The 27,977-nt window shown below is 38.4% G+C and overlaps 2 protein-coding genes across 2 annotated transcripts; both read left to right on the plus strand.

Moving 5' to 3' along the window:
• The first annotated feature begins 19 nt into the window (after positions 1 to 19).
• Positions 20 to 8,144, plus strand: LOC124241191 (translation initiation factor IF-2-like). The gene is made up of 2 exons (XM_046664808.1): positions 20 to 72; positions 7,313 to 8,144. Exons 1-2 carry the CDS (start codon positions 20 to 22, stop codon positions 8,142 to 8,144), a joined length of 885 nt encoding a protein of 294 aa, XP_046520764.1.
• On the plus strand, positions 7,566 to 27,971 carry FBXL3 (F-box and leucine rich repeat protein 3). The gene is made up of 5 exons (XM_046664036.1): positions 7,566 to 7,833; positions 11,927 to 12,275; positions 15,087 to 15,209; positions 17,887 to 18,058; positions 24,316 to 27,971. Exons 2-5 carry the CDS (start codon positions 11,928 to 11,930, stop codon positions 24,957 to 24,959), a joined length of 1,287 nt encoding a protein of 428 aa, XP_046519992.1. The 5' UTR covers positions 7,566 to 7,833; position 11,927; the 3' UTR covers positions 24,960 to 27,971.
• Positions 27,972 to 27,977: the final 6 nt, after the last annotated feature.

The raw sequence follows: 27,977 nt of genomic DNA on the forward strand, positions 1-27,977 counted from the left end.
AAAAGCCTAATCTTGAAGGATGGATAAGTTTTGGCAAGCAGAAGTGGGCAAGAGCATTCCCAGGAGAGTGTGGTAAGAATTAAGGCGGTGATGTGTCCTCAGAAGAGCAAATAAGATGTTTTGCTTCATCAATTCATTCAATAAACACTGGAGCGCGTGTTCTACATCCACTCGACAGTACAAGCTCCTGAGGGTGCGAACCATATTCTACTTGCTTAGTAACCAAGACTTATACAGAGAAGATGCCTGATGAATGAAGTGGGTGTGTTAGTGAGTAAATATGTGCGGCATGCTGTGCCAGGTGCTAGGGATGAGACGTTCACAGAACACAAATGCAGAAACAAGTAAATAAAAGGCTATTAAGAACTATAATCAAGGTTTTCTAATCATAAGAGAGAACATTTATTGAGGGCTTACAGTGGTCGAGCACTGTGATAATACATGGGTGTGGTAGGTAGGCAGAATAACGGCCCCCCCAAATATGCCCACATCCTAATCCCCGGGAAATGTGAATATGTAGCCTTACATGGGAAAAGTCACTTTGCAGACGTGATTAGGGTACAGACCCTGAGATGAGGAGATTTTCCTAGATTAACCCAGTGGGCCCAATGTAATCACAAGAGTCCTAATACGGGAAAGAGGAGCAAGAGTGTCAAAGTCAGAGAAGGAGATTTGATGACTTGAGCAGAGCTCAGAGATAGAGACATGAAGACTGTTCACTGTTGGTCTCAAAGATGGAAGAAGGGTCCAGGAGCGAAGGAACACAGGCAGCCTCCAGAAGCTGGAAAAGGAGAGGAAACACATCTTCCCCCAGAGCCTCCAGAAGGAATGCAGCTCTGCCAATACCTTGATTTTACCTACTTTACATACGTTAATTCATTTAATTTTAATGACAATTCTATGTGGTATATTCTTCTTATTATTATTGTTATTATTATTATCTACATTTTACAGATGAGGAAACTGAAGCACAAAGAAGTAACTTGTCCAAGCTCACATATCCAGTAAAGGCAGAACTGTGATCAAAACCTAAACCACGACCCAGATCCACATCTTCTCCATCTCACTCTGCAGCAGCTCTGACTGAGCAGTGGAGACTGGGGGCTCTCAAGCTTGCAAGGCCTGAGAAGAGGATGAGGACACAAGAATTCCTCCTCTTGCGGGGGAACACCAAACTGGGAGACCTGAAAGGAAAGAGCTTCAGAAGAAGGAGAGGAAATGGGGAAGAAAAAAAGAGAGGTCAAAGAGTGAGAAAGAACATGTGGAGCATCCTCCTTATGAAACCAGAAATCCATAAGGCCCTTCCCTTGTATGATTCAAAGGAAGGACTAAGAGAGAACCGAAAGTTCGTTTCCTCACCAATCCAACTGCTATTTAGAGATCTACCTGCCCCTCGGGAAAGAACTTCCTGCATCTTTCTCATAGTAAGTTCTGTGGTTCATCTGTCAACTTGGAAGGCAGAAAATCCTTCAAAAAGAGGCAGTTGTCATGCCCAGTCTTTTTCCTGGGGCTCCATCCAAGACAGGCCCATCCCCATCCACCAACATCCCTATATGACTAGGCAGAACCCCCCTTGGTTCATGGCAGCTATGGAGAAGATGCCACGCCCACCCCCACTCCCAGACACAGGACATGGTGAACCAAATTCCATGACCACCTTTCAGTTAAAAGGAAGCATGATCTGAGACCCAAAGAGGAGCCTTTCCAGGTCAAGTTTGCACTGGTAAGGAGTTTTTGTTGCAAGCCTAAGGAAGCAAATTCGAAATAACTTCAACAAGCAAGAACAAAATGCAATCTCTGGGATATCTCCAGGCCTGGGAATAGGGTAGAATCAGGGCTGGGGACTGTGGCTCCATCACTCCTCTAGGTCCTCTCTGCATCTATTTTGCTCTTCTTTCTCACTGCAGGGCACTTTTTTCTGCTTTCCAGAGCATGTGGTAGGAAATGACCATCTATAGCTCCTGGGTCTATATGTTACAAGTTCAAGCACCCAAGGAAAGGACTACTCTCTTTCTTTCAGTATTAATTCCAAATTCCCAAGGGAGAGACTGTCTTAGCTTGGATAGCGTGTCCATTTCTGGACCAATCAATTGTGGACAGGGGCCAGATTCATGTGCTACAGGAAGCCACTACTAAACCAAGTAGATGGGGAGGAGCTTCCCCCAAAAAGAGCTACCAGGTGGACAACTGAATATGTGTCCACTACAGGCGCCATAACAGATTTCAGTGCCAGGTGAGAGTTGAACAGGATGACCTTCTAATTACAATTCTATCAACTTACTAACTCCTGGTTTTGTGCTTTTCTTGCCACCTGGATAGATTGCCTATCTCTCTTCTGCCAAATTTCATTACTTTCTTCAAGATTTGATTCAAAACTGCCCTTCATCAATGAATGAGCTCTCCCTGTCTATCCCTATTCCATCCTGCATCTGATGCCCTTAGCACTTTTGTATACAGTGTTAATCTTATTATAAAGAACTTATACATATTTATACAAGTGTTTTCTAATTTCATTGGCGGCTGTTATCTTTCTAGACAGCTATCAAACAACAGAGCTCAGAGGAGTTTCCTCATTAGCAACCACCAAGTACCTTGTAGACAGCGGAGGAGAAAGAGGAGAAGGTGGAGAAGGAAGAAGAAGAGGAAGAGGAGGAGGAGGAAGAGGAAGGAGAGCAGGGGGGAGATCAGAAAGCGGAGGTGGAGTAGGATGAAGAGAAGAAGAGGAAGAAGAGGGGGAGGAGAAGGAAAAGGAGGAGAAGGAGGAACTTGGTAGCTGCAGTTTCTTTCTCCCGTGTTCTATCAACAGATTTCCTGTTTTCCATGAAGAGGTTCCCCATTCCTCATGGGACTTGAGAAATTGGTGAATCATAAAAGCACAAGGATTCCTTGTATAATCTGAGTCTTCTGGTCCATAATCAAACTCACTTATGACTGTCCTCTCATCACCATCCCATTCACCTCTTAAGATTCTTCCCTCCCCTGTAATATCTAACTGCCCATGTACTCCTCATGACAGATTTATCTTTGTCACAGCATGGCTCATGTCCAAGACACTACACCATAAGCCCTGTCCTGTCACGTTCTTTCATTCTTCAAAGAAACATTTACTGGGGCCGGCCCCATGGCCGAGTGGTTAAGTTCGTGGGCTCCACTTCAGCGGCCCAGGGTTTCACTGGTTGGGAACCTGGGTGTGGACCTGGCACCACTCATCAAGCCATGCTGAGGCAGCATCCCACATAGCAAAGCCAGAAGGACCTACAACTAGAATATACAACTATGTACTGGGAAGCTTTGGGGAGAAGAAGAAAGAAAAAAGAACACTGGCAACAGATGTTAGCTCAGGTGCCACTCTTTAAAGAAACAAAAAGAAACATTTACTGAGCCAGGAACTATTCTAGGAGCCTAGTATCCATGAATAAAACAGACTAAGATTCACATTTTCACGGTGCTTAAATTCAACTAGAAATATAACGGGAGACAGACATTAAACACAGACATACAATATATAACATGCTACGAGGTGAGACATGCTGTGAAGGAAAAAAGGGGTTTCGGGAGTGTTATTGCCATGGTTTTATTTTTTGGTTTTAGTGGTACCTTGTGGGATTTGATTAATATTTCTTTTTAAATTTTTGCACCTATTTTCAAAAGGAAGATGTGGCTACAGTGGTTTTTTTTTCTTTTCCACATTTGGTTTGGTAATCACGATTATAGTAGCCTCATAAAATGACCTGGTGACTTTCCATCTTTTTTCTCCAACAACTTGTACAAGAAAGGATTAACTCTTCCTTGCAAGTCCGGTGGGGCTCACTTGCAATTCCCTCGGGGCCTACGGTTACTTGGAGAACAGGGCTTTGATAATTATTTCAGTGCTTATTGATCCATTCAAATTCTGGCATTTTATATTTTTCTAGGACTTTATTCATTTTATCTAGGCTTTCCATTTTATAGTTGATAATTATAACATACTTTTATTATTTTAAGTATCTGTAGTGGCTATATTTGTTCCCCCTTTTAAAAATTCCATATTTTGTTAATTTGCAACTTTTTTCCCCTTAATCAACCAGACCAAAGTTGTATCTACCTTATTCACTTTTATTTAAACCAGGTTTTGTTTTTGACAATCTTCTCTTTTTATTTTTTTCCTATTTTATTGATTCCTGCCCTCACGTTTGTTACTAAATCTCTTCCAGTTCTCTGGAAGATAACTGTCCACTACCGTAGGACAAACCACTCAACACCTACTGGGTTAGAACAGTAGTTTATCATTGTCTCTCGGTTCCACGGGTTCACTGAGCATCGCTCCCTGAGGTTTTGTCTTCTCACAACATGACAACTGGTTCTTTGGACACACTGTCCAAGGATTAAGCAGGCATTCCAAGAGACTCAGGTGAAAGCTATAAGGTATCTTATGATGTAGCCTCAAGTTTTAGAACATCACTTCTGCCTCATGCTATTGGTGAAACAAAGCACTAAGGCAAGCCCAGGTTTAAGGGCAAGGGAACAGGGCTTTACATCTCAATGTGAAGAGCAGCACTTGCCTATGGGAAAGGGAGGCATAGATGATGGCCATCTTGTAAACCGTCACTGTACTTTTTTGTTGTTTTGGATTTTTTCTGTTGCTTTTCCTTTCTTTTTTTTTGTGACTTGAGTTAAATACTTGGCTTTTGTTAAATTGTATTTGTTTCTGGATTACTATATTTAAAACTATGAATTTTACTTGGTGGCAGTAGAAATGTTTTTCACAAATATTGAAAAATATGGCATTTTCATTATTACACAAGAAAACATTTTCTTAATCTTTGTTTTGATTTATTTTCTAACTTATTTTAGTTATGTTATTTAGTATCCAAACAATGGCATTTTTAGCTCTCCCTTTATTGTTTATTCCTAACCTTATCATATTATGGCTCACAAACATAGTCTGTATGATGCTAAAACTCAATTATTTCATATAATTAAAGTGATTAGAGAAAAAAAGAATTAAAAACAAGAGAACATCAAGAGAGATCAGGAAGATGTGAAAAAGAATCAAGTCCAAGTTTTAGAAATAAAAAATATAGGCAGAGATTGGCTTAAGAGACTAAACACAGCTAAAGAAAGAATTAGTGACTTGGAAGACAGATCTGAGGAAATTATGAAGATTTTAGTAGGGAAAAATAAAGACACAAAAATATGAAATTAAGAGACATAGAGGCAATCCTCCCATGCATTATGTAGACATTATGCATGGAGGTAGAGCATAACTCCACATCTCTTTAGTGTGAGCCATACTTAGTGACTTCTTCCAAAGAGGACAGTATGGAAAGGGAGAAAAAAAGTAACTTCACAGTAGAGCAACTTGACCTCAATCTCTGATTAATATTAACACCAAAAGGAATAAGTCCTTTTGACAGCATGTGCTGTTGATGTGAAGTGATGAGAATGGTACCTTATTCATTTGTGATCTTCCTCCCAAACACTCATAAACTCAGGCTAATCATGAGAAAAACAAGAGACAAACCCAAAATGAGGAACATTCTACAATATACTGGAGCAGTACTCTTAAAAACTGTGAAGATTATCAAAACAAGGAATTATAAGATGGTGTTTAAGGAACTACTCAACATAACCTAAGGTATCCTCATCAGTGGAGTGCCAAGGTGGGGTGGAGGTGGGAGGGGCTCATCCCCAGTGGAGAGGGTACACTGTCTGTGGAGAATTTAAAAACAATAATAAAGCTGATTAAATGTTGGCTTGTTTTTTATGATCATATGCATTGACAATTCTAAGCAAGGCTGGTAATAAAATAGCCTTTCCTGATGGATGAAACTACTCCACAGCCAGCCTACCCCTGCCCCTCACCCCCCAAGCCACTGACCTTGACTAAGACAACTTATAAACGTAAACAAGTATTGACTGATTTAAACATAAGCATGTTTCTTTTTTCTAAAAGGTGAAATAAAATCTTGAAATACCAATAACAGGGAAGAAGAGGAAACATTCAGTAAAGTGTGCCAAGATCCTTTTCTTCTTTAGGGAGAGAATAGACTATAATAAGGAATTAAAAAGAGTCTACAACTGGAGTGTGAACATTTTAATGTAATATAATATATAGTAGTTATGTTTGCTGATTTCGTTTAATGTGTTTTGCTGACGCTTTATACTGTTAACCTACCTTTAAATAAACGGGGCTGTATTTGACTGACTTGTTCTTCTTCCTCTAATAATTATCATTGCCTGTCTTAGAACTTCCTATTGTCCTTCATCATCAGTCACTGAGGGACCTAAAAAAATGTTGCAGTTCAGGAACACCCACATTATTATGTTGGTCGAGACTTGTTCAGTTTGACTTGATCAGAGAGCCAGGCCCTAACAGAAAGTACAGACCATTTCCCACACTGAATCTTAATATAATTTTACACATGGCTTCCTACCTCAATTTTGGGGGGGCAGTAGAAGGGGAGAGGCTCCCTAAGCATCAATGCCTTCCAGTCTCTTACACATGGGTCAGAAGGTTGACATCTTTCGATAGAAAATGACTTTCTTTTGTTTTATTTTTGAGGGAGGCAGGAGGGATGGTGCATGAGTCAAGTTATGATTTGGCGCCAAAGGACATTTCTGACTTTAAGAAAACCCAGGATCCAAAAGTCGAAACTTTTAAAACAAAGTTAACTAGGTAGCAGTTACCCACAAAGATGCCTGCACGTACAAAAAGCTTCATCAGAGGCTTTCTTTCAAATAGCCATCTTCTCCTTTATACTTTCCTCATGTGTTTCACAAAGCTATTTACAAATTTCAGGGGTCTATCTACTTTATAAAGGTGGTGTTTAAAAAGTAATAACTCTGATGACAAAAGTCGTTTTTAGAAAAATAGGAAAATACAATTATTGTACATATAAAAATCATCTGTAACCCCAGCGTTAACACTGTCACCTGCTGTCATTACTGTTAACCCGCTGTTAACACTGTCATTCTGCTATAATTCCTCGCACTTTTAAAAAGACACCTTACGGATATATGATGTGTGTACTGTATTTTTACTGACTGTTTTAACCCCCTGGGTCACCTGGCGCGGGCGTGGCCATCCGCGGCCGCACTTGGCTGCGAGGAGGTGTGTCCGCTGTCAGCAGCTGCTGTGGATCCTTCTGCCTGGACCCAGCTGCTGGGCTACAGCAGGCGCCAGACACCCCCTCCTTTCTTCTTTCTGCTCCACCTCCCTAAACTGGCCAGTTCCAGCCGCAGATCGTCTCTTAGGCATCTACCTAGCTCCAGCCCTCCTACCTTCGGCTGCAAAACGAAAAAGCTCCTAAAAGCAGTAGTCACGTCTCAGGAGAAAGGCGACTGACTCTCCTTCTGGAACCAAGAGGCGGAGGCCCCCAGTTGCGCCGGCGGCGCGCGCTCCCGCGTGGGCGGGCCCCGCCCCCGCCCTCCTCGTGCGCGCCGCGGCGGACACGCGCCCGCCCCCTCGGGCGGAGACGCGCGGGGAGAGGCGCGCGGCCGCGAGCCCCGGGCGCCATTTTGGACTCGGTGTCTGGGCCGAGGCGCGGGGAACTACGCGCTGGCCGCCGCTCGCTGAAGGAGTCCCTTGCGACGACGAGGGATCCCGGGAGAAGGCCGCAGACGGCGCGGGACTGCGAAGGAAGCTTCTTTCTGGGCAGCCGGAGCCGCCGAGGTGGAGCCGCGTTGGCGCCCCACCCGGGACCGGCGCCTCGGATGCGGGCGGAGCGCGGGGGTCCGCGGCGGCGGGAGCGCGACGCGCGGGGCCCGGGGGGCCTCATGTGAGAGCCGTGGGAGCAGCCGGCGACCCCGGAGCCCGGGGTGCTGTGTGCGGGAAGCCGCCTCCGGCCGCAGGTAACGGCGGAGGGCCAGCGGCCTTCGCGGGAGCAGGGCGGGTCGGGGGCGCAGGGTCCGGGCGCGTGCGGGGCGGGGCGGGCCGGGGCGCGGCGCCCAGACCTGGGAGTTACTGGGGGCGTTTCCCCGCCGTGCCTGCTTCAAAACATGTCAACAAGGCGTGGCGCTGTGTCAGCGACCCCGCGGCCCCGCGCACGGCCTCGGTACCCTCGGCGGGGGCTGGTGACAGGCGCTGCAGGGCTCGCGCTCTCCGGGCTCTGCCCGGCGTCGACTGCGCGCGTGCTTGTAGCTGGAGAAGTGAGGGGCGTTAAGATGTCAAAACAGACTGCCAGGGGAGGCGCAGGGGAGACGTCAGGGCGAGCCAATCCGGGGAGGTGGCGCGAGGAGGCGGGCACGCCCCCGCCGCGTCGCCAAGTGGAAAACTTGGTGAACTTGTGCTGAGCAGCTCCGTGCCTGCTTGTGGCGTGAGCAGCCGTCTCAGTTCGGGTTGCAGACAGGGATCGGGAAGCAGCCTGTTAAATGATTGGCTTGCATCTCCAAGCTGAGAGGTGAGATTACTATTGTTTTGCTGCGGATGGTGTCCAATCGAATGGCCCAGATCTTTTCATTAGGCTTTTTTCTGCTGTTCCTGAAATATTTCTAAAAATGCCGTCGAGTCCCAGTTATCTGCAAATGACCACTAGACGGATTTTCCCCATCCCTACCGTCTTGTTCTGAGAGTTAATCTCTTTCCACTGTTTTATTCTTGTATTCCAGCCAAAGAATGCATTTTAATTTTGATATTAGTCAGAGCGAAACATGAATGGAAAGGAAATGTGATGCCCAAACAGGCGTTTTAGAGCTAAGCGCAAATGGGCTTTTAAAATTACTACATACTATAGTGTACTAAAAGTGTCTAACACAATGGGGGACACCAAACTAAGTGTTCTCTTCCGCCCTTCGTCGGATGGGCATGTTGACTGCTCATTTCAGAGTGTATGGAGATGCTGAGCGTGTTCAGTAACTGTGCTGCTCGACTAGTCTGTAGTCTTTCCTCACTAGTTTGCTTTTGGGTGCTTTGAAGAAATACCAGTCCCTCACTACGTGCTGTTGGTGGCCTAAGTTGCATCAGTTACTTATTTGGGGCCTGGAACAGTTGCAATTTGAAATTGAACTGTCAGAGCCCCGAAGGGGCCTGGTTTTGGTGCTCTGCAGTTTCAGTGTTTATTGTCCAGCTTCGTCCTCTGCACTCCTGTTCAAATGTAAGAGCTGTTTTCGCTTTGATTAAAAGTAGGAGATAAATAGTCCATTCTTTGCAGATTGGTGGATGCTCTGAATTATTTAACTTTCCATACAGCAGAGTTTCATGTGTAAAAGATTTAATAAGGTACTTCTGAAAGCAGTGTAACTTTTTGCATGAGTAAATGAGATCATCTTGGGGAAAACTGACATTTAAAAATTTAATCAGGTGCCCACTGTGTTCTGTTATTTTCATGCATATGTGAGGATAATACAGAGATCATTTTTATTGGCATTTGGCCTTACATTTTTTTTCCGTTGCATAATATACTATAATTCTGACATGTTATAGTCATATTACATGGGACAATTTACAGACTTCTGTTCAGCTATTCATAATCCAGTAAGTGCTTAAAATATACTTTGGTGGTCATACAGTCTTATATCCAGACGAAGAAATACTATTCCTCCGTGTTGCATTTTTCTTTTTGATATGTCAGCTTTTTTCTCCTCTCAACTTGGAAAGGTATTGAAATATACTTTGATAGACAATGAAAGTGTCTATTGTTAGAAGATCAGCAAAGTATTAGCAAAGATAATTTTGTGAATAAGGCTGTCATTTTATTTTGTTTATATGTCCATATCTTACAAAGTAAAATGAATCATTCCATCTTTAAGTTGAATAGTTCTGGTTTTAGAAGACTTTTCTCCAGAAACAGGCAATCAGCATTCTATAATAAGGAGTAGAAATTATAAAGACAGCTTCATTCTTTTTTGAATCTTTTTATCTCAAAATTCTGAGTAGTTTTAGGTAGTCAGAAGAGAAATGATAAGCCCTGGGTAGCAAACTCTTTGTTGTTTGACCCAAATTTTATATGCTAAAATTAAAGAAAGCCTTCAGAATGAGTTAAAGCAGAAAAATGGGTCATAATGACAGTGTTATCTCAGCGTCTAGTGGGACATTATTACTAGGAGAGATTTTTTTATATTAAAGACTATGTTGCAGGTTATACTACTTTTTCTCTAAACACATTTTTAAACATGTATTCTTAGATTCACACCTAAGTTTTAGGCTTCCATAAAACTACCCTCTTCCTGTCACCTCTGTCATTCTCTTTTCTCCCTTCTTCTCCTGGTAGGATATATACATTATTTACTTCACTTAACTCACGCAGTTGGAAGTAGGAGCAATGAGGAATAGGCAGTTTATTGCACGTGTGCTAAGACCTCCTGGGCTGAGTTTAATGGCATGAAGGCCAAGGGCCTCTGCCATTGTGTTTCCCTCCAGCCTCCAATCCTCTTACAAGGTTTGCTAGCTACTGGATAGAGAGAGAGTCTGCAGAGACATATTTGGTTGAGTCATGCATGTGCACATCCTTTGACTCACGCAGAAACCAGAAATTCAAATATGCTAATGTGCCAGAAGAAGGGAGTTTGAGCCACAAGCCATCTTTTTCAAAAGCTGTGACTCCAAATCCAAACCTGCTCTGCCAGAACTGCTCTCTTGAGACAAAAGAAAAGCGTTGCAGGCTCTAAACTAGGTGGGGGTGCAGAATGCTCTGCAGTTACCCCACTTAGTGTAGAGACTGCAATACCTATTTTTCCAAACAACAAATCAAAACAGCACTTTTTTTAATCTGATTACAATGTAATTCATTGACATTAAAAGAAACCTGTAAAATATAGAGAGACATATTGGCAAAAACAAAAATTCACCTGCAATCCCACCACTATTATAATCCCATTCACTATTATAGTTACTATATTAATATGGTAATTATATTACCAATGTGTGTTTCTTATACATAAGCGTGTGTTCTTGCACTCTCTCTCTTTCTCACACACTTCATTTTAAAACAAAAATAGGGTCCCTCTTTGCCTTCTGGTTGGTAACCTCTGTTTTTACTGTGTCGTGCACTTCAATGTCTTTGACACTGGACTGCTTTCCTATACCTGAATTCAACAATCATCTGTCTCCTTTCAAAAGCCCTGATATATTTAATTCCTCACAAGAACCCTATGTGTTATTATCTCCATTTTACAAACTGAAGCACAGGGAACGTCAAGTGATTTGTTCAAGGCCACATAACCAGTGAGAAGTAGAGCCAGGCTTCAAACTCAGGGAGCTTGATTCCAGAGCCCATTCTCCTTGACCATACTGCTGTTTTGCAATAAAAAGATTATTTTCAAAGAAACAAATGGAATGAAGGTAGTACAAATACACAGAATAGAAACATACCTATCATTCAGAAATAGAACTTGGGGAAAACATTTCATTAGTAAGTGATGTGTTGGAAGAAGAAACCACATTTCAGGCAAACCCAATGCTTATTTTTTAAGCAGAGATTGGATTTGGCAGTAACACAAATCACAGACTGTTGAATGTGGAAACATCTGTTGGCTACTTAATTCACATCCTCTCTGGAGGTTCCTGGGACTCTGGTCTGCCCTGAATTCAGGAACTCAAATACATATAGCAGGTATCCTTAGATGACTTGTAAGAAACCTTTGAAAAGTGTCACTGTAGATTCTCTTTTATATTCCTTTTAGTTAGTTGCCTACAACTTTTGAAATGTAGATTCTTGATTTTGTTTCAAAAATCATGAAAAACTTTTCCCCCAGGTAGTACAACATAAATACAAATATTTAAAAACACCTGTATAGAATCTCTAAAACAACGATTGGTCTCCACTGGCATTTTTCATTATATTTTGTTTTGATATTCTTCTTGAATAACTGGTCTAATTCTTCCTGCATGTTTCCGTTTGTATTTATAAACACATGTATACACATCTCAGTGACAGAAAAATGAATTTTGAATTTATTTCTATTCAAAAGTTAAGTATGAAAAAAAATGATGCATTTTTCTGAATAGGATGAAACGAGGAGGAAGAGATCATGACGATAATTCATCAGAAGAAGGTACTACAGAGAAATCCAAGAAACTGAGGACTACAAATGAGCATTCTCCAACTTGTGATTGGGGTAACCTCCTTCAGGACATTGTTCTTCAAGTATTTAAGTATTTGCCTCTTCTTGACCGGGCTCATGCTTCACAAGTTTGCCGCAGCTGGAACCAGGTATTTCACATGCCTGACTTGTGGAGATGTTTTGAATTTGAACTGAATCAGCCAGCTACGTCTTATTTGAAAGCTACACATCCAGAGCTGATCAAACAGATTATTAAAAGACATTCAAATCATCTACAGTATGTCAGCTTCAAGGTAATTCTTTAAATCCTTCTTTTAAAAACTCAAGCATATTTAGTGGCTTTTGTATACTAAACCAGTACATCTTTCCATGTCTTTAAAATAATGTCTTTTTAGGGGAAGTGCTTAAAAACTTAGAATTATCATATACCTTAGAAGCTGTCAAAAATAATTAATTTGAGCTAAATTACTCCATTATAATTATTAGTAATTTCTTAAAAGAGTAGAAGTAACCACTAAATAAGCATAAATCATAAACCAAAGCTGTCAGTCACATTGAATTATTGTGAACACAAATCTGAGGAAAGAGAAATATATAATAAAAAATGTGGAGCTTTTGATTGACTAAAACTTAATTACTGTCTGTAATAGGGACTGAGTTTTGCTTATTGATGGCTTTATCAGAGTCTTCAAAGAAAAAGATATAGACACTTTATGTAAAAGGTTTAGATGAATATATTTTAGAGAGAAATAGAAGGTACATGGAGAATGCCAAAAAGAGCAGTTTGTTTCTTTCCATTGCCAGAAAGGACGTATTGGAAATCATGCAGCAATGAGATAAATGAAGTAGGGTGGCTTTTTGAGGTTCCAGAATAGTTTAAGGAACCACAGCGGTTTGTATAAGCACTGAGGCTTGTAATGTTTTGTTTTGGAGATGAATAATGGAATGTGGGCATGTTTACTAAATCCTTAACACACCTGATACTTATTGTTGAAAAATAATGCATGAGGGGCCGGCCCTGTGGCCGAGTGGTTAAGTTCGTGCGCTCCGCTTTGGCAGCCCAGGCGCTAGTTTGGATCATGGACGCGGACATGGCATCGCTCGTCAGGCCATGCTGAGGCAGCGTCCCACATGCCACAACTAAAATATACAGCTATGTACCAGAGGAATTTGGGGAGAAAAAGCCAAAAAAAAAAAAAAAGAAAGAAAAGTAAGGCATGAGTACCGGATTTTCCTATGTGTAGCAGTTGTTAAACAGGTCAAGTTAAACTTAAGTTATGGTTCTTAATCCAGAGTTCCTTGCCCAAACTAGTCTTGTCTGCTCCCCAGAGTATCATTCCTTCTTAGCTGGAGATCACTTGCTTGTTCTCTAATATATGTCTGAGGAGGAGCGGAGACCTGGTTGGGTGTATTATGGCTTTCTTCCCAGAAAAATGCACAAAGTCACTTAGGCCACTGGGGCTAGGATTGCTAGGTTTAGCAAATAAAAATAGAGGATGTCTAGTTAAATTTGAATTTCACATAATCAATGAATAATTTTTATTATAAATATGCCCCATGCATTATTTCAGACATACTTAATTCTTATTTAACTGGATGTCCTCTATGTTATCTGGCAATGCTAACTTAGGGGCAAGGGTTGGGGAATAATGGGAGGATCAAACAAAAATCCAGAAACTCCTCATATGTTGCCCCTACCCCACCTCCCTGTGAAGAAGCCTGAAGAGCCTTCCCTTTGTTTTCAGTTCTTTGAGTTGTCTGAGAGTGTTTTAATGGTAAATCCTATAAAAAGATGAGTATAATATGTTAATCTCATAGGTCTAAAGACCAGTTCCATCCAGTGGATTGGTTTGGTCGATGTTATTCTTTTACAGCCCTGTGACATCATTCAGCTGTATCCAACTTGTGTAGCCCTCATAAAACCATTTGTCCTGTAAGCTTTAACATTTTTATTAGGAATTATTTTCCTGAGGAAATAATTTCTGATTTGCAAAAAAAGCCACATCACAGGATTCTTCTGGGCTCTCCTGATAATATTTGTGTTTAATTCATCTCTGACTATATGCCAAAGAGGCTTGTACTCAAAGCTATTGGTGTAGAACAGTGATTTTCAAACTTTATGTGTATCAGAAATACCTAGAATGCTTGTTGAGCCAAAGATTCCTGGGTCCCACCCCTAGAGTTTCTGATTCAGATAGTCTGGGTTGGGCGTGAGAATTTGCATTTCAAACAAATGCCCAGGTGATGTTGATGCTGTTGGTCCAGGGGCCACATTTTGAGAACCACTGTTGTAGAGAAACGTAGCCAAAAGATAATAATATAAGAGCTCTGAAACTGTAATATAAATCAGTACATCAGTTTTACAACCAGCTCTTCAGAACGTTCTTGGGTTATGGTAATGTACATCAATATAGAAATTAAATTAATGATACTACTTTTAAGTGTCCTGTTTAAGATGCTTTTTAACCCAGGGCACAACTTCGTTTTTGATAGAAGACTTTGTCTTATATCCTTGAGTTTTTTGGCCATATTATCCTTACCCCAGGAAATGTCTATGCAGAAGAGCATGTAGGAGCAGCTACTTCTCGATTGGTTCAGATTTTCATGCTTAACTGGTTGGAGGCTCTCATTTTACTTCACATTCAGCTTTCTTTTAATAATAGATCCCAGGTTGTAATTCACTTGAATCTTCTGAGTAAATACTCATTTATTTTCTGGTGTCTTGAAATGTGTACCATAGACACTGTATTTACGTGTATGATGGGCTCTACTGCCAAATATATAGTATTTTTCACAGATTATGAATTCATGTAGTCCATTCAGTTATATAGTCAGTTTGGAATAAATCAGCTTAAAAGCTAAGTCCTTTCAACATTAAATATATGTCTTATCATAACAAAAGTCTTGACAATTGCCCTTAATGCTTCTTCAAGGGGACTCAGAAAAGGCTAACGTTGTATGTGAGGGTGGATGATTGAAAGAATAAATATTAATTCTTTAAATTATAATGCAGTAAACCAGTAACTTTCTTGCTTTTGTAAAATTAAGATATGCACAGAGAAATGTAAATATATGTATGGGTAAATGATGTTTTCTTTTCTAAGGTGGACAGCAGCAAAGAGTCAGCTGAAGCAGCTTGTGATATATTATCACAACTTGTGAATTGCTCTTTAAAAACACTTGGACTTATTTCAACTGCTCGGCCAAGCTTTATGGATTTACCAAAGGTATCTGCTGGTTTTGTTTTATTAGCTGTTAGTGAGAAATCCAGTGAAACCCTACCCATTTCTTTGACAGTGAGAGTGTAAGAAAAGTAGTATATATAATGGAAAACCACTTACTGTTTAGAATGTTAAGCAATAGGATTTTTTTAAAAGCTTTTCCTTTTTTTCATCACCTTGTGCTTCTTCATGGGTAAGGTTAAAGAGTGAATGAATTTGCAGAGGATTCTATAGGAAGTACTAAAAGAGACTAAGTAAAACTGAGAAACGAGCTTATTAGGAAAAAATATAAAGATGCTCCTTTTTGGACTCTCAGAGCAGATTGGTGAAATTATAATCAAAGAAAAGTAGACAATGTGCCAGTATTGAGAGTAGGTATAGCTTACTTATAAAATCTTTTGGTAAGTGTATAAAGATTTATTCTTGAGCAAAGTTAGTATCAGTATAGCTTGGATTAATTTACAGATTTCATTTAAGGAAAACATGTTTTTTTTGGTGAAGAGTTAACTATTTATATTCATATATATGTTCTCACATGATCCTGCAGGTAATTCGAGATCGTCTCTCTCTTTAATAACTGTTGTCTTAAAAAAGAAAAATAAATGTGCATTTATAGAAAGGCAACTGATAAAGGCCCCTGAGTATGTCAGCTGATGTTCAGTAGGTTAGCACCCAACAATAATTTGAAAGTTTTTTCCAAAGTACACCATGATCTAAAATATAGACACCCCTTTAAACACCTTTACTAGGATGATTCAGGAAGAAATATTAGAAAATGGAGTGTATATTATAACCCAGGTGGTTCAATGGAATATCAGTATCACCAGTTGATTTCAGTCTTAATTGATTTTTAAAAAGGCTCATTAAGTATGTATATTTGAGATAAAATGTTTTCCTCATGTAAAATAAGGGAGGTAGGCAAGAGAATCTCTGTTCATTTCAATATAAGATTCTAAGTACATGTGTTAGATCACAGTGATTCTCAAACTTAATGTGCATAAAAATCATCTGAGGAACTTCTGAGTTCTGGATTATTATTCCTATTTCAAATCTCCCCTTCCTAAGAGCAGTCCAGGTGATTCTGATTAAGATGGTTCAAGGACCTCTAAGAAGCACTGAGTTACATGGTATAGTAGCACCTTGTTCAAGGTTCATATGGGAAACGAAACATTCTGAATTGATTTTCTATGTTCATACCACAGTTAAAAAAGAAATATACATATGGCATCTATAAAACATTGCATATTAAAAGATATGTTGAACATAATTTAGTTTCCTTCTTTTTCTTATTACTCAGGATTATTCTTATGCATATCTAGGACAAATACTATGCTTATATGCAGTAGTTTTGTCTTTGGGAACTATTGATGCATCTAGGACTACTTCCTTCTTATTAAATGGGCCTAGGATACTTATACTTTTTTCCTTTTTTTCTTTCCTATTATGGCTGTTGTAGGAGGTTGAAATAGGGTGTGGCTATGTCTTGGAAATCCTGGGAGAACTGAAGAGAACATGAAAGAAGTATATTTGACCAGAGCTAAATCTGAGGGAAATGGGAAAAGAAGGCAGTGATGCAGTCATGAGTATACTAATGAAGAAATATGATTGTGCAAATATAATTGAGTTTGATATGAAAATATTAGGAGACAGATGTTAACATTTAAGTAGTTCAACAGTTACTTAATCAAAATTTAAGTAGTTAACCCATTATTTAATCACAGTAGGGAAAAGTTTTAAGTTAGAGAATGTGACCAGAAAGATAATGTTTCATTGTAGTTTCTTGGCTGTTAGCCTGCCCTTATCCCTTTTCACTGCTGTAGTGAATTTATAAAGCTAAGTGGAGGGTGAGATTGGTTATGTGGAGGAGCGAGTTGGCACATGTATTGGCCTCTCTTTCCTTTCTCTCCTGGATTCTCTGTCCCTTGATATGCCTTCTTACCTTGGATTCAAAGTTACACACTTTAACCATGCTTTAATTCCTGTTTCCCTACAGTGGTTCCTTTAGGTCAGATTCTGTGTCCAACAGATAGTTATATGTATATAATAAATGGTATGATACTAATTGGTACATTTGTGGGAAAAATACATTAAAATAGGCTTGAAAATATTGTGGATAACGTAACATATTTAAAGGAGTTTTAAATTTAGAATTTTATCTAGGTATGATATTGAATATTTTTGAATCAAACTTTGTGTTTCCATATTCCAAACAAGTCTTTCATAGCTTCTGAGTTGATTGTTATTTTAATTTTTAATGATTATGCCAATAGTTATTTCTATTTTAATGGCCATTACCATCAGACCAAAAAAGAATGCATTTCAGTTTTATAAACCACTAGAGTAGGGTTTCCAGATAAGGGGATGTGAAGTATCTGAAAGGTATTCTCATCCTGGATTCCAGAATTCCTTTTTACTTACCAATGATTGTTGTGATTTAGAGACACTCATCCTAAGGCTTGAAATCTTCTTTTTTCTCCTACAGGTAAAAAGGCTCTTCTTAAAGATGGCAGATAGTCACCTCTCTTTTTTACCATACTCCCAACAAGAGTGAGGGGATGCTACCCCTAAAATAGTTACGAAATAGATCATTATCATTCAGATGAACCATACATGTATTATATGAAAACCCCTCATTTCGCATTTGTAAAAATTTAAACAATGTTTTAATTTTTTTGCTTTTCAGTCTCACTTTATCTCTGCACTGACGGTTGTGTTTGTAAACTCCAAATCCTTGTCCTCACTTAAGATAGATGATACCCCAGTAGATGATCCATCCCTCAAAGTACTAGTGGCCAACAACAGTGATACGCTCAAGCTGCTAAAAATGAGCAGTTGTCCTCACGTCTCTCCAGCAGGTACATTGTGTTTTTTGCCAGATAACATTTTAGTAAAGTGTATTGATATGTGTATCAAATAAGAAAAATGTTGATTATTAACCTTGAAGGTGAGTTAATATAATTATTTTGTCTCTTTTGCATAAAGATATTTTTAATGTCATAATAGCATAAATTTTGTAGCATTCCTACCCTAGACACTTAGTTTCAACTTACTGTCTAATCTTACTTGGTAATTTGTGTCCAACTTATGCTAGAAAATGGATAAATTAAAAAAATAAAACAAAAAGACAATATGAAGTCTACTTGAGGTGCCCCTTTAGGTAAAACAGAATTTTCTCTAATTGTAGTTGAGCTAACTGGGTAGATTTTGAGTCAGAGCAGTCTCATAATTACTTTCCTTCTGACTACTTAGAGAGAGAAGAGTTGTGTTGAAGTTGTTGCCTTGACCTTTTGCATGATAATACTTTCCTAAGTTGAATTTTAGAGCCCATCAAATAGGAGAATAACATTATAAAATCTCTTTCCAACTTTTCACATATAGAATTTCTGTGCATTATTGCATTATCAGTTTGAGACAATTTAAATTCCAAGTGGTTTGTATTGTAAAGTAAGTATAAACCTGCACTTCATATTACTCTCTGAGCTTCACTCCTGACTCGTCCTCCCACTATTGACATCCCTCCCTATCCTGTGACTGTGTTATTTGGGAAACCTGTTTTTAAGGGACAATGTTAAATCCTTGATCTCTTTATGGAGAACACTTCCCCCCTTCTTGCCAGAACTAAAGCCTGGCCTTCCCCCAAGAAAATGATTCCCTCTTGGATGGAGATTACTTGCTCCTTCTGCCATGTCTCCTACACAAAGGGTCTTGGTGATGGGAATGGCTAGATCTGTTGCAGTATTTTCCTAACCACTTCTGCCCCTTCTAGATTATCACTGAAGGTGGTGATCTAAATAAATTAGAAGTTAAGAAGAATGGGCTTTGGGAGTTACTACTTATGTGACCGTGGTCACATTTTCCTGTCTACTGTATAGGTTTGCTATGAGAGTAAGGTCCATACTTCGTAGCTTCATAGTGTACAATGTCCCTTGTATCCTGACCTTTACCTATCTCTTTAATCTTTTTTGCTACTTACTCACATGCAGCTTGTACTTGAGCCCTACACAACTACAGTTCTTTGTACCTGTGTAGTTAGTACACTATACGTTGTGGGATACCTTTTTATTTTTCCACTTCTTCATCTAGCTAACTCCAACCCAGCCTTCACAGTTCAGCTCAAGTGTTGCGGTTTTGTTCCTGTTTCTCTTCCTCTCTGGTTTAGATCCCCCACCGGTTGTTTCCATAGCTCTCTGAACATAACTTGTAGCACTTACCACACTGTATGAGGGCCTTTGTGTCTCTGCTTTCTCTGTAAGACTGTGAGCTCATTGTTCTCTTTATCCTGGTACACCCCATGTTCACTTGTATTTATTAAATACACACATCAGTTCTGATAATGCAGTATAAGCTTGCTTTTGGACTAGATGTTCAGGAAGAGGAGGGAAGAGGAAGAGCACTTGTAATACTTTTTAATTTAAGAGTATAACTATAAAAGATTTCAGTTTAAAATTTAACATATTTGTATATTTTCTTTCTGTCCATATTTGGACAGATTTTTTTCTCTAAGTTGAAATTAAGGACTATTTTCTATTCTTTCTTCACTAACATTTTATCAAACTTTTTTCCCATTTCATATAGTCCTTATAATTGTCTATTACGGGACCTCTAGGCACCATTTGACATTAGTGACTGTTGCCTCTTTGATATCATACTCATGCCTTTCCTCCTTCCTCTCTGATTGTTCCTACTCTGTTTCCTTTGCTTGTTTTTCTTTTCATTCCTTATGTTTTGGTGTTTCACTGTGTTCTTTACTGAGTCCTTTTCTGTTGTACTCCATAAACTTTGGGCTGTCTCTTCATCATCGATGGCTTCAATTACGTTCTGTGTGTTGATACCTCCTCCTTTTGGTGTCTCTGGAACTCCAGAGCTATGTGTTGAGCTGCCGATGGCCCAGTGCCTCTAGAATGTCTTGCCGCTACTTCAGATTAATGAACTTCTTTTTTCCCCATCCAGATCTCTTGCTTGTCCCTTTTTACTGTTTCAGTGAATGGCACTATCCATCTAGTTGTCAGGGATCTAGCAGACAGGTCGTTGATTTCTCCTACCCTTACTTTCTACATCCCTTCAGTCACTGAGGTGTGGTGACTCCATCATTGAAACATACCTTGAATCTCTATGCTATGGACTGAATGTGTGGTTCTCCTCACTTCCCTCCCAATTCATATGTTGAAGCCCTAATCCCCAGTGTGATGGTGTTTAGACGTGGGTTGGAGCTAATTAGGTCATAAGGGTGGAGCCCTCATAAATGAGATTAGTGCTCTTATAAGAAGAGAAAGGAGAGATGATCTGTCTTTCAGCCATATGAAGACACAGTGAGAAGGTGGCCATCTGCAAATTGAGAAGAATTGTGGTCCTCACCAGAAACCGACCATGCTAGTACAGTGATCTTGGACTTCCAACCCTCTGAACTATGAGAAATAAATGTTTATTATTTAAGCCACCCAGTCTATATATTCTGTTAGGCAGCCCAGACTGACTAAGACCACCTACCTTTCTTCATCTCCACTGTTGCTACTCTAGTCCAGGCCCCCATACTCTTTGTGCAGCACCCTCTTAACTGATTTCCCAACTCGCATCCTTGCTCTTTGTTAATCTCATTTCCATGCTACAGCCAGAGTAATCTTTCTAAAATATAAATCTGATTTTTTTCTCCAGCCTCCCTTGGAACTTCTCACTGTGCTTTACATAAGATCCGAATTCCTTTCCAAGGCTGACAAAGTCCTATATAATCTGGTCCTTGCCTATCTATTGGGCTTCATCCTTTAAGATACTCTCTTACTTGCATACTGTGTGTTGAGCTCCCTTCAGCTTAGAATACTTGTGTTTTCTTCCAAGTCTGGGTATTCACACAGGAAATAATACTCACTTTCCTTCTCCACTCGCCTTTTGCGCTAGCTTAATCCTTCTAATTCTTTAGGTCTCACTGTATTAGTTCTCGGAAATCTTCCCTGATTCCCTTGTTATGACTCCCAGAGCATTCTTGTTTAATTACCTGCTGCCTTCTATTAGGGATAAGGATGTCATTCCTGTTGTATCTTTACCTTTGTAGCACCAATGCTTGACGTATAAGACACTCATTAATTACCAGATGACCTAATGGTCATTTACTTAGTATTCTACCTTGTTGACAAGCCAACATTTGTCTTATAGTTCTTTTAAGGTTGGACACTTAACTTGGTTCCACATTTTTGCTGGCATTAAAAAAACAAACTATTTTGGCACATAACAGTTTGCTTCTATTAATTTCTTCCTTAGGACAAATTAAGAAGTGGAAGAGCTAGATCAGAGGGTCCAGATCTTTTTAATGCTTTTTGCTGCCTTTTTTCCAAATGAGTTTTCTGAATTTATAATACCAACAATGGATTTCTATACCAGTTTTGTAACAGCTTTAATTGAGATATAACTCATATACCATACAGTTCACAATTTATTGGCTTTTAGTATATTGACGGAGTGCATCCATCACTACAATCAATTTTAGAATATTTTTGTTAATTATCTCAAAAAGAAACCACGTACCTCTTAACTGTCACCCCTGCCCCCCAGACCTTCATTGCAACCAGCCCTGGGCAACCACTAATGTACATTCTGTCTCTGTAGATGTGCCTATTTTGGACATTTCATATAAATGGAATCATACTATATGTGGTCCTTTGTGACTGGCTTCTTTCACTTAATGTGATGTTTTCAAGGTTCATCCATGTTGTAGCATGGATCATTATTTCATTTCTTTTTATTGCCAAATAATATTCTGCTGTATGGATATACCACATTTATCCATTGATCAGTTGATGAGTATTTGGGTTGTTTCCACCTTTTGACTGTTCGGGATATTGCTGCTATGAAAATTCATATAGAAGCTTTGTGTGGACATATAGTTTAATTTCTCTTGAGGATATATGTGGGAGTGGAATTGTTGAATTATGTATTAACTCTGTTTAACCATTTGAGGAATCGCCAGACTGTTTTCCAAAGCAGCTGCACCATTTTACATTTCCACTTGCAGTGTGTCAGGGTTCCATCTTTTCCACATCCTCACCAACACTTATCTTTTTGGTAATAGCCATCCTAGTGGGTGTGAAGTGGCATCTCACTGTGGTTTTGATTTGTATTTTCTTGATGACTCAAATGTCTTCTCATGTGCTTTTGGCCATTTGTATATCTTCTTTGAAGAGTTGTCTATTCAGATCATTCACTTATGTTTTAATTAGGTTATTTGTCTTTTTATTATTGAGTTGTAATAGTTTACCAGTTTTATCTTGGAAACTATTTTGTGTTCAGTACTTAAACACTTTAACTCTGTATTAGTTTTCTATTGTTGCATAACTAAGAACTACAAATTTAGTAGCTTAAACCAAAACTCATTTATTAGCACCACAGTTCTGTTGGCCAGAGCTATAGGTGTGGTTCAGCTGGCTTCTCTGAGGCTAGAGAAACTGATTCTCTCTGAATTCCTCTTCTGCAACCAGCCAGAAAAACTCTTGGCTTTTAAAGGGCTCATGTGATTCGATTAGAACCACCTGAATAATGTTATTTTAAAGCCAGCTGTGCTGTATAACATAACATAATCATGGGAGTGATATCACATTCACAGATCCCAGGAATTAGGGCATGGAATCTTGGGGACCACTTTTAGAATTATGCCCACCACAACTACTTTAGTAGTATTAGTGATATCTCAAAGTTTCCTTTGTTTGCATCTTTGGTTACCATTTCCCATCTGTTTGTTTTCTTTTTATATCTGGCTTTATGAGATTGCAGAGAACATTGATGTGCTCAGGTTACCTTGGGTGATCGGGGTTCATTTCAAAGTATATACATACCTCGTGGAGAATAAAAACTTTGCATTGGCTGAAGAGTGAAGCACAGATGTCTTTTACTCTCTCTTCTGCTGACTCTCTTATTACTAGTGATTCCATTTATCTCTTCACTGATTCTGTTGCCTGTATTCTGCCACTGCTGTACAGCTTTTGGCTTATTGGTGGCCTCTGTCTTGTCACTTCTTGAGCAGTAGTTAAGCACATGAACTTGAGAGTCACACAGTCTGTTTGAATGCTAGCTTTGCTAACTTTAGCTGCCTCAACTTCAAAATAGAGATACTTATTTTCTAGATTTATTGGAGTATTTGTGGTGTAACATGTCTGGTACCTAACATACTTGTACAATAAATAGTAGATATGATGTGTTTGGTTGTTCCTATCCTTGTTTCCAAACACAATGAAATGGTTTGAGTGGGCCATTTACCAAGTAGTGTGGGGTGTCTCCTTGGGGCAGAGTTCTTATACTAGGCCACTTCAGAGATCAGATATTGACCTTTGGTGAAATCTGCTGCTAGGGGTTTGGGGCAGTTTTGAAGCCTAGTAAGCCTAAGTATATAGGGAACCATTTAAGGAACTGCTTTCTGTGTATGTGTTAGAGCTTTAAAAGTCATAGTGTCTATTTCCATTAATGTGAATTGGGTAGTTATCTTTTGACTCCTTTATCAAGTGGTATCTTGGTATTTTTAAAGAAATTTGACAAGGTTATTATATACTATTAGCAGTTAAACTCTTTGTTGCTCCTTTGATGAAAATCTTTTTAATTTTTCAAATGTTTTATTTAGTTACATCAGTCATATTTGATATGGTTTTACCTCATCTGTTTTTTTTTATTAGGAGTAGGTTTTGAATTTCAGAAAATGTCCTCTGACCTCTGTTGCAATGATCATTTAATTTTTCTTCCTTAACCTATAAGTTTACTGTTAGTAATCAGTTTTTTTAAAAATAGACACTGTCCGTGCATTACTGGGATAAACCTTACTTAGAGTCATGATATATTTTAAAATGACAGTTATTTATTAATAATTTATGATTATTCTGAGTTAAGTGAGCTTCATTTCTTCTTAAGGTATCGGATTTAGAATTGGTCTCATTTTCTTGTAGACAAAATTAGTAATAGATTTTTAAGTGTGACTTTCTGCTCTGTTCAACCATACAACTGAATTTTAAATTGTATAGCTTTGTGGTAAGGGAAATATGGTAAAATTTTATTGTGGGATATGTATTTGATTAAATTTTTGAACAGATGATGAACTTGTACAAAAATTTGTAAATAACTACGTATTTTTTCTTCCAAGGTATCCTTTGTGTGGCTGATCAATGTCATGGCTTACGTGAATTGGCCTTGAATTACCACTTGTTAAGTGATGAATTGCTGCTTGCTTTATCTTCTGAAAAACACGTTCGATTAGAACATTTGCGTATTGATGTAGTCAGTGAGAATCCTGGACAGACACACTTTCATACTATTCAGAAGAGCAGCTGGGATGCTTTCATCAGACATTCACCCAAAGTGAACTTAGTGATGTATTTTTTTTTATATGAAGAGGAATTTGATCCATTTTTTCGGTATGAAATACCTGCTACCCATCTTTACTTTGGGAGATCAGTAAGCAAAGATGTGCTTGGCCGAGTGGGAATGACATGCCCTAGACTAGTTGAACTAGTAGTGTGTGCAAATGGATTACGGCCACTTGATGAAGAGCTAATTCGCATTGCAGAACGTTGCAAAAATCTGTCAGCTATTGGACTGGGGGAATGCGAAGTCTCGTGTAGTGCCTTTGTTGAGTTTGTGAAGATGTGTGGTGGCCGCCTGTCTCAATTATCCATTATGGAAGAAGTATTAATTCCTGACCAAAAGTATAGTCTGGAGCAGATTCATTGGGAAGTGTCCAAGCATCTTGGTAGGGTGTGGTTTCCAGACATGATGCCCACTTGGTAAAGACTGAATGATGTAGGGCATGATGAATAGCACCTTAACTTTAAGCATATTGTATTATAATAAAAGTTTTATTTCTTGTAGTTCTACTATTTTTGTGGCATGGAAATTTGATATCTGCATTGAGTATATAAGGACGGTTTATTGGAGGACCCACGGACCAGTTTTGGTCAGAAAACATCTGTCTCTTTAGCCTAACAGCAGTCAAATGTCAGAAAAGTTTTTTAAAAATGTGGTTCAGATCTGAAAGTAATAACCAGTTATAAAGATTAAAATGTTACAGTCTGAAGGAAGCAAAACATATAATATCCAAGAAGTGAGTACTAATAGATTTTCCAAAATGTTATGTTCTCTATGCATTTTTTTAAAAATGAAACTTGACATTTTAGGGTCTTCAGTTATACTTACACCTGTTATAAGGTGTTTAATATAGCTCAGGAAAGTGAGCATTTTGTGAGAAAAATGTAGGATATATTGTATCTAATGAAAGAGATTGGTTGAATGTTCTCAAATGTTACAGAGCTATTTAAAGAGGTATATATAGATAATTGGAATACTTAGAAAACTGATGTCACACAGTTGTTAGCACAGAAGGATAATAAACAGAACCAAGATCAAATTAAAAGAAAATAAGTGGAATAGAAGGGAGGCAGTGTTTAGCTTTGTATAAATTTGTTTCCTCTATAATCTGCCAAACCATATAATTCTTTTCTGTGATATGTTACTATGTATATGGCACTTGAGGCATCATATGTAAAGTAAGGAATGCTTTACCAGTTCTCCTTGGTTTTGTTTATCTTTGTTTAAACTAGTTTTGAAGTGTTATATAACAATTGAAATGATAAGCTTATCTATTTTAAAAAGCCAAATTGAAATAATTAAAGGTAGAATTTTAAAATGTTGATAAATTGTTTCCATGAAAGAATATTAGTCTCCACTGAATTTTAGTGGTGGCTCATTTTTCCATTTTGGTATTATATAGTAATGTAAGTAGAATTTTCAAAAATCATAAAAGCACCAATGTACAGTTCAGCATAAAGAGTAAATTTAAAAGATATATTTAAATTCATAATCATATTTTTGAGTAAGTATTGCTCAGTGAACTGGAAAGTTTTAATAGAAAAATGTCTGCAATTTTGTGATTGTTAATTTGGTTAAAGTGCTATTTTATATTATTTAAGTTAGGTAGCATTTTTATTACTTTCATATGAATAAAGGTAATTCATATATTGTAGAATCTGTAAAAATATTAAGTTTTGGGCTACACTGAGTTTTAGATATTATATAAACTTTGATTCTGAGCACTAGTGCTAGTAGATATCACCCCCCAAGGGGAATTAGAAGTGATTTGCCCCCAATGGAATATATTAATACTTGAGACTTGGAGAAAGCATTTCCGTAGTTATGGAAGCTAATAGTTTTACAGATTGAATCTATTTTTAAAATAGATTACCTTCCTAAGAATAAAGTAAAAGGTGATTTTCTACATAATTTATGCTTTTCAAAAGTGATGGTATTCTGGCCACATAAAAATGAGATGAGGAAAGGCTGATCCAGACTTAGAAATGAAAAGCAATTATTGTAATCTTTTCCCCTCTTACTAAATAGTAAAAAGCTTTGATTGTACAAGAAATACTGTGTTAGTGGATAAAGTTATTTTTCCTTGAATAACTTTGGAAAATGGATTTGGCAGTACATAATCAGTTCTACTAACCAAAGCTTTATTTGGAAATTTACTTTTTGTACAAATTGAATTATATAATGCTTGAAATACTTTGTTACTTTATAAGCAAAATGCATAGCACTTGATTTGTTTATACTGTAAAGTATGTTAAATGCTTTTATCAGTTTCAGAATAAAGATAGTTATTAATGCTGTTGTTAGTACAATTCTTCAGAACTACACTCACATATATACTTACTTGATTTTAAAACAAGTTAAATTTACACATTTATAGTTTTAGTTTCAGATACATATTTGATGGATATAATGCTTAACATTAAATAATGTTTTTGGTAGAGTAACTTTTTTGAAGATACAAGATTAAGCAAATGGACTCTATTCTTGAAATAAGCTCTGATGTCTGAAGTGACAGTAAATTAAAAATGGACCATGAAATGTAAATTTATTTTTCAAATTTTATAAATAAAATGGTTAAATTAAAAATAAGGAATAGGGTCTTCCTGCATTTAGAATAAGAATTTATAAAACAGATTATTTAAAAAAGAATTCTTAGGGTCCTTGAACTCAGCCAGCCTTTTTAGAGAGAATGTCTATATAAATCCATGCAATAAGAATAGTTTTTAAACTACTGAAATTACTTTCATCTCCTGTCTGTCTTAGCTTCCAGAAAAGAACTTTAATTTACCTTGATATTCTGGACTATTTTAACAATATTATCAGAAAAAACAGGCATGATTGAAGATTAAATCAATTTACTGCATTCACAGAATTTTTTCTATTTACAGAAAAGCTTAGGCTAGAAGGGAGGGTTGGTGTGAAGAAGGCTCAGGCTGAACTAAGTCCTTTAAGACGCTGTAAGCAATGTCTACCCTGTACACGGCTGGACAGTCTTTGCACAGGCTCCAGCCCCCTTTATCTGTGGGGCTGGCTGTAACGTTACCAAGCAGCCGGAAGAGTTTTCCCTGCTCACTGACACCCAACTTTCCTTTCAAAAGGGGCATATCATGAGATAACATCATAAAAGGACACAAAGCCTGGTATAAGAGCTTATTCTTAGAATAATCAGTCCAGTAAAAGAATATATGTTTAATAGCCTATCTTGATTTAAATAGGGGAGAGAAAATAACGGAAAGGAACGTTTGAGGAGCAGGAAGCTGCTTGGAAAACAAAGGGTAAATAAATATGAGAAAGATGCTGGAAACAAACTGGCCAGCCCATTTGCCTTTGGCTGTGAATAGGGTAAAGCATCTGTGTGGTTTATGAAGCATTACCCTTTGTATAACATGCCAGTAATTTCTTGAAAAAAAAAATAAAGTCATCTTCTTAAAGGAACTGTAG

The sequence above is a fragment of the Equus quagga genome, chromosome 6, assembly GCF_021613505.1.
Source record: "Equus quagga isolate Etosha38 chromosome 6, UCLA_HA_Equagga_1.0, whole genome shotgun sequence".
In the NCBI taxonomy this organism is placed as follows: Eukaryota; Metazoa; Chordata; class Mammalia; order Perissodactyla; family Equidae; genus Equus; species Equus quagga.

Coding starts and splice junctions, on each gene's coding strand:
- LOC124241191 (XM_046664808.1), top strand. CDS start 20: ATGGATAAGTTTTGGCAAGCAGAAGTGGGCAAGAGCATTCCCAGGAGA. Junction 73..7,312: donor AGCATTCCCAGGAGAGTGTG/GTAAGAATTAAG, acceptor GTCACGTCTCAG/GAGAAAGGCGACTGACTCTC.
- FBXL3 (XM_046664036.1), top strand. CDS start 11,928: ATGAAACGAGGAGGAAGAGATCATGACGATAATTCATCAGAAGAAGGT. Junction 15,210..17,886: donor GCTTTATGGATTTACCAAAG/GTATCTGCTGGT, acceptor TTTGCTTTTCAG/TCTCACTTTATCTCTGCACT. Junction 18,059..24,315: donor TCCTCACGTCTCTCCAGCAG/GTACATTGTGTT, acceptor TTTTCTTCCAAG/GTATCCTTTGTGTGGCTGAT.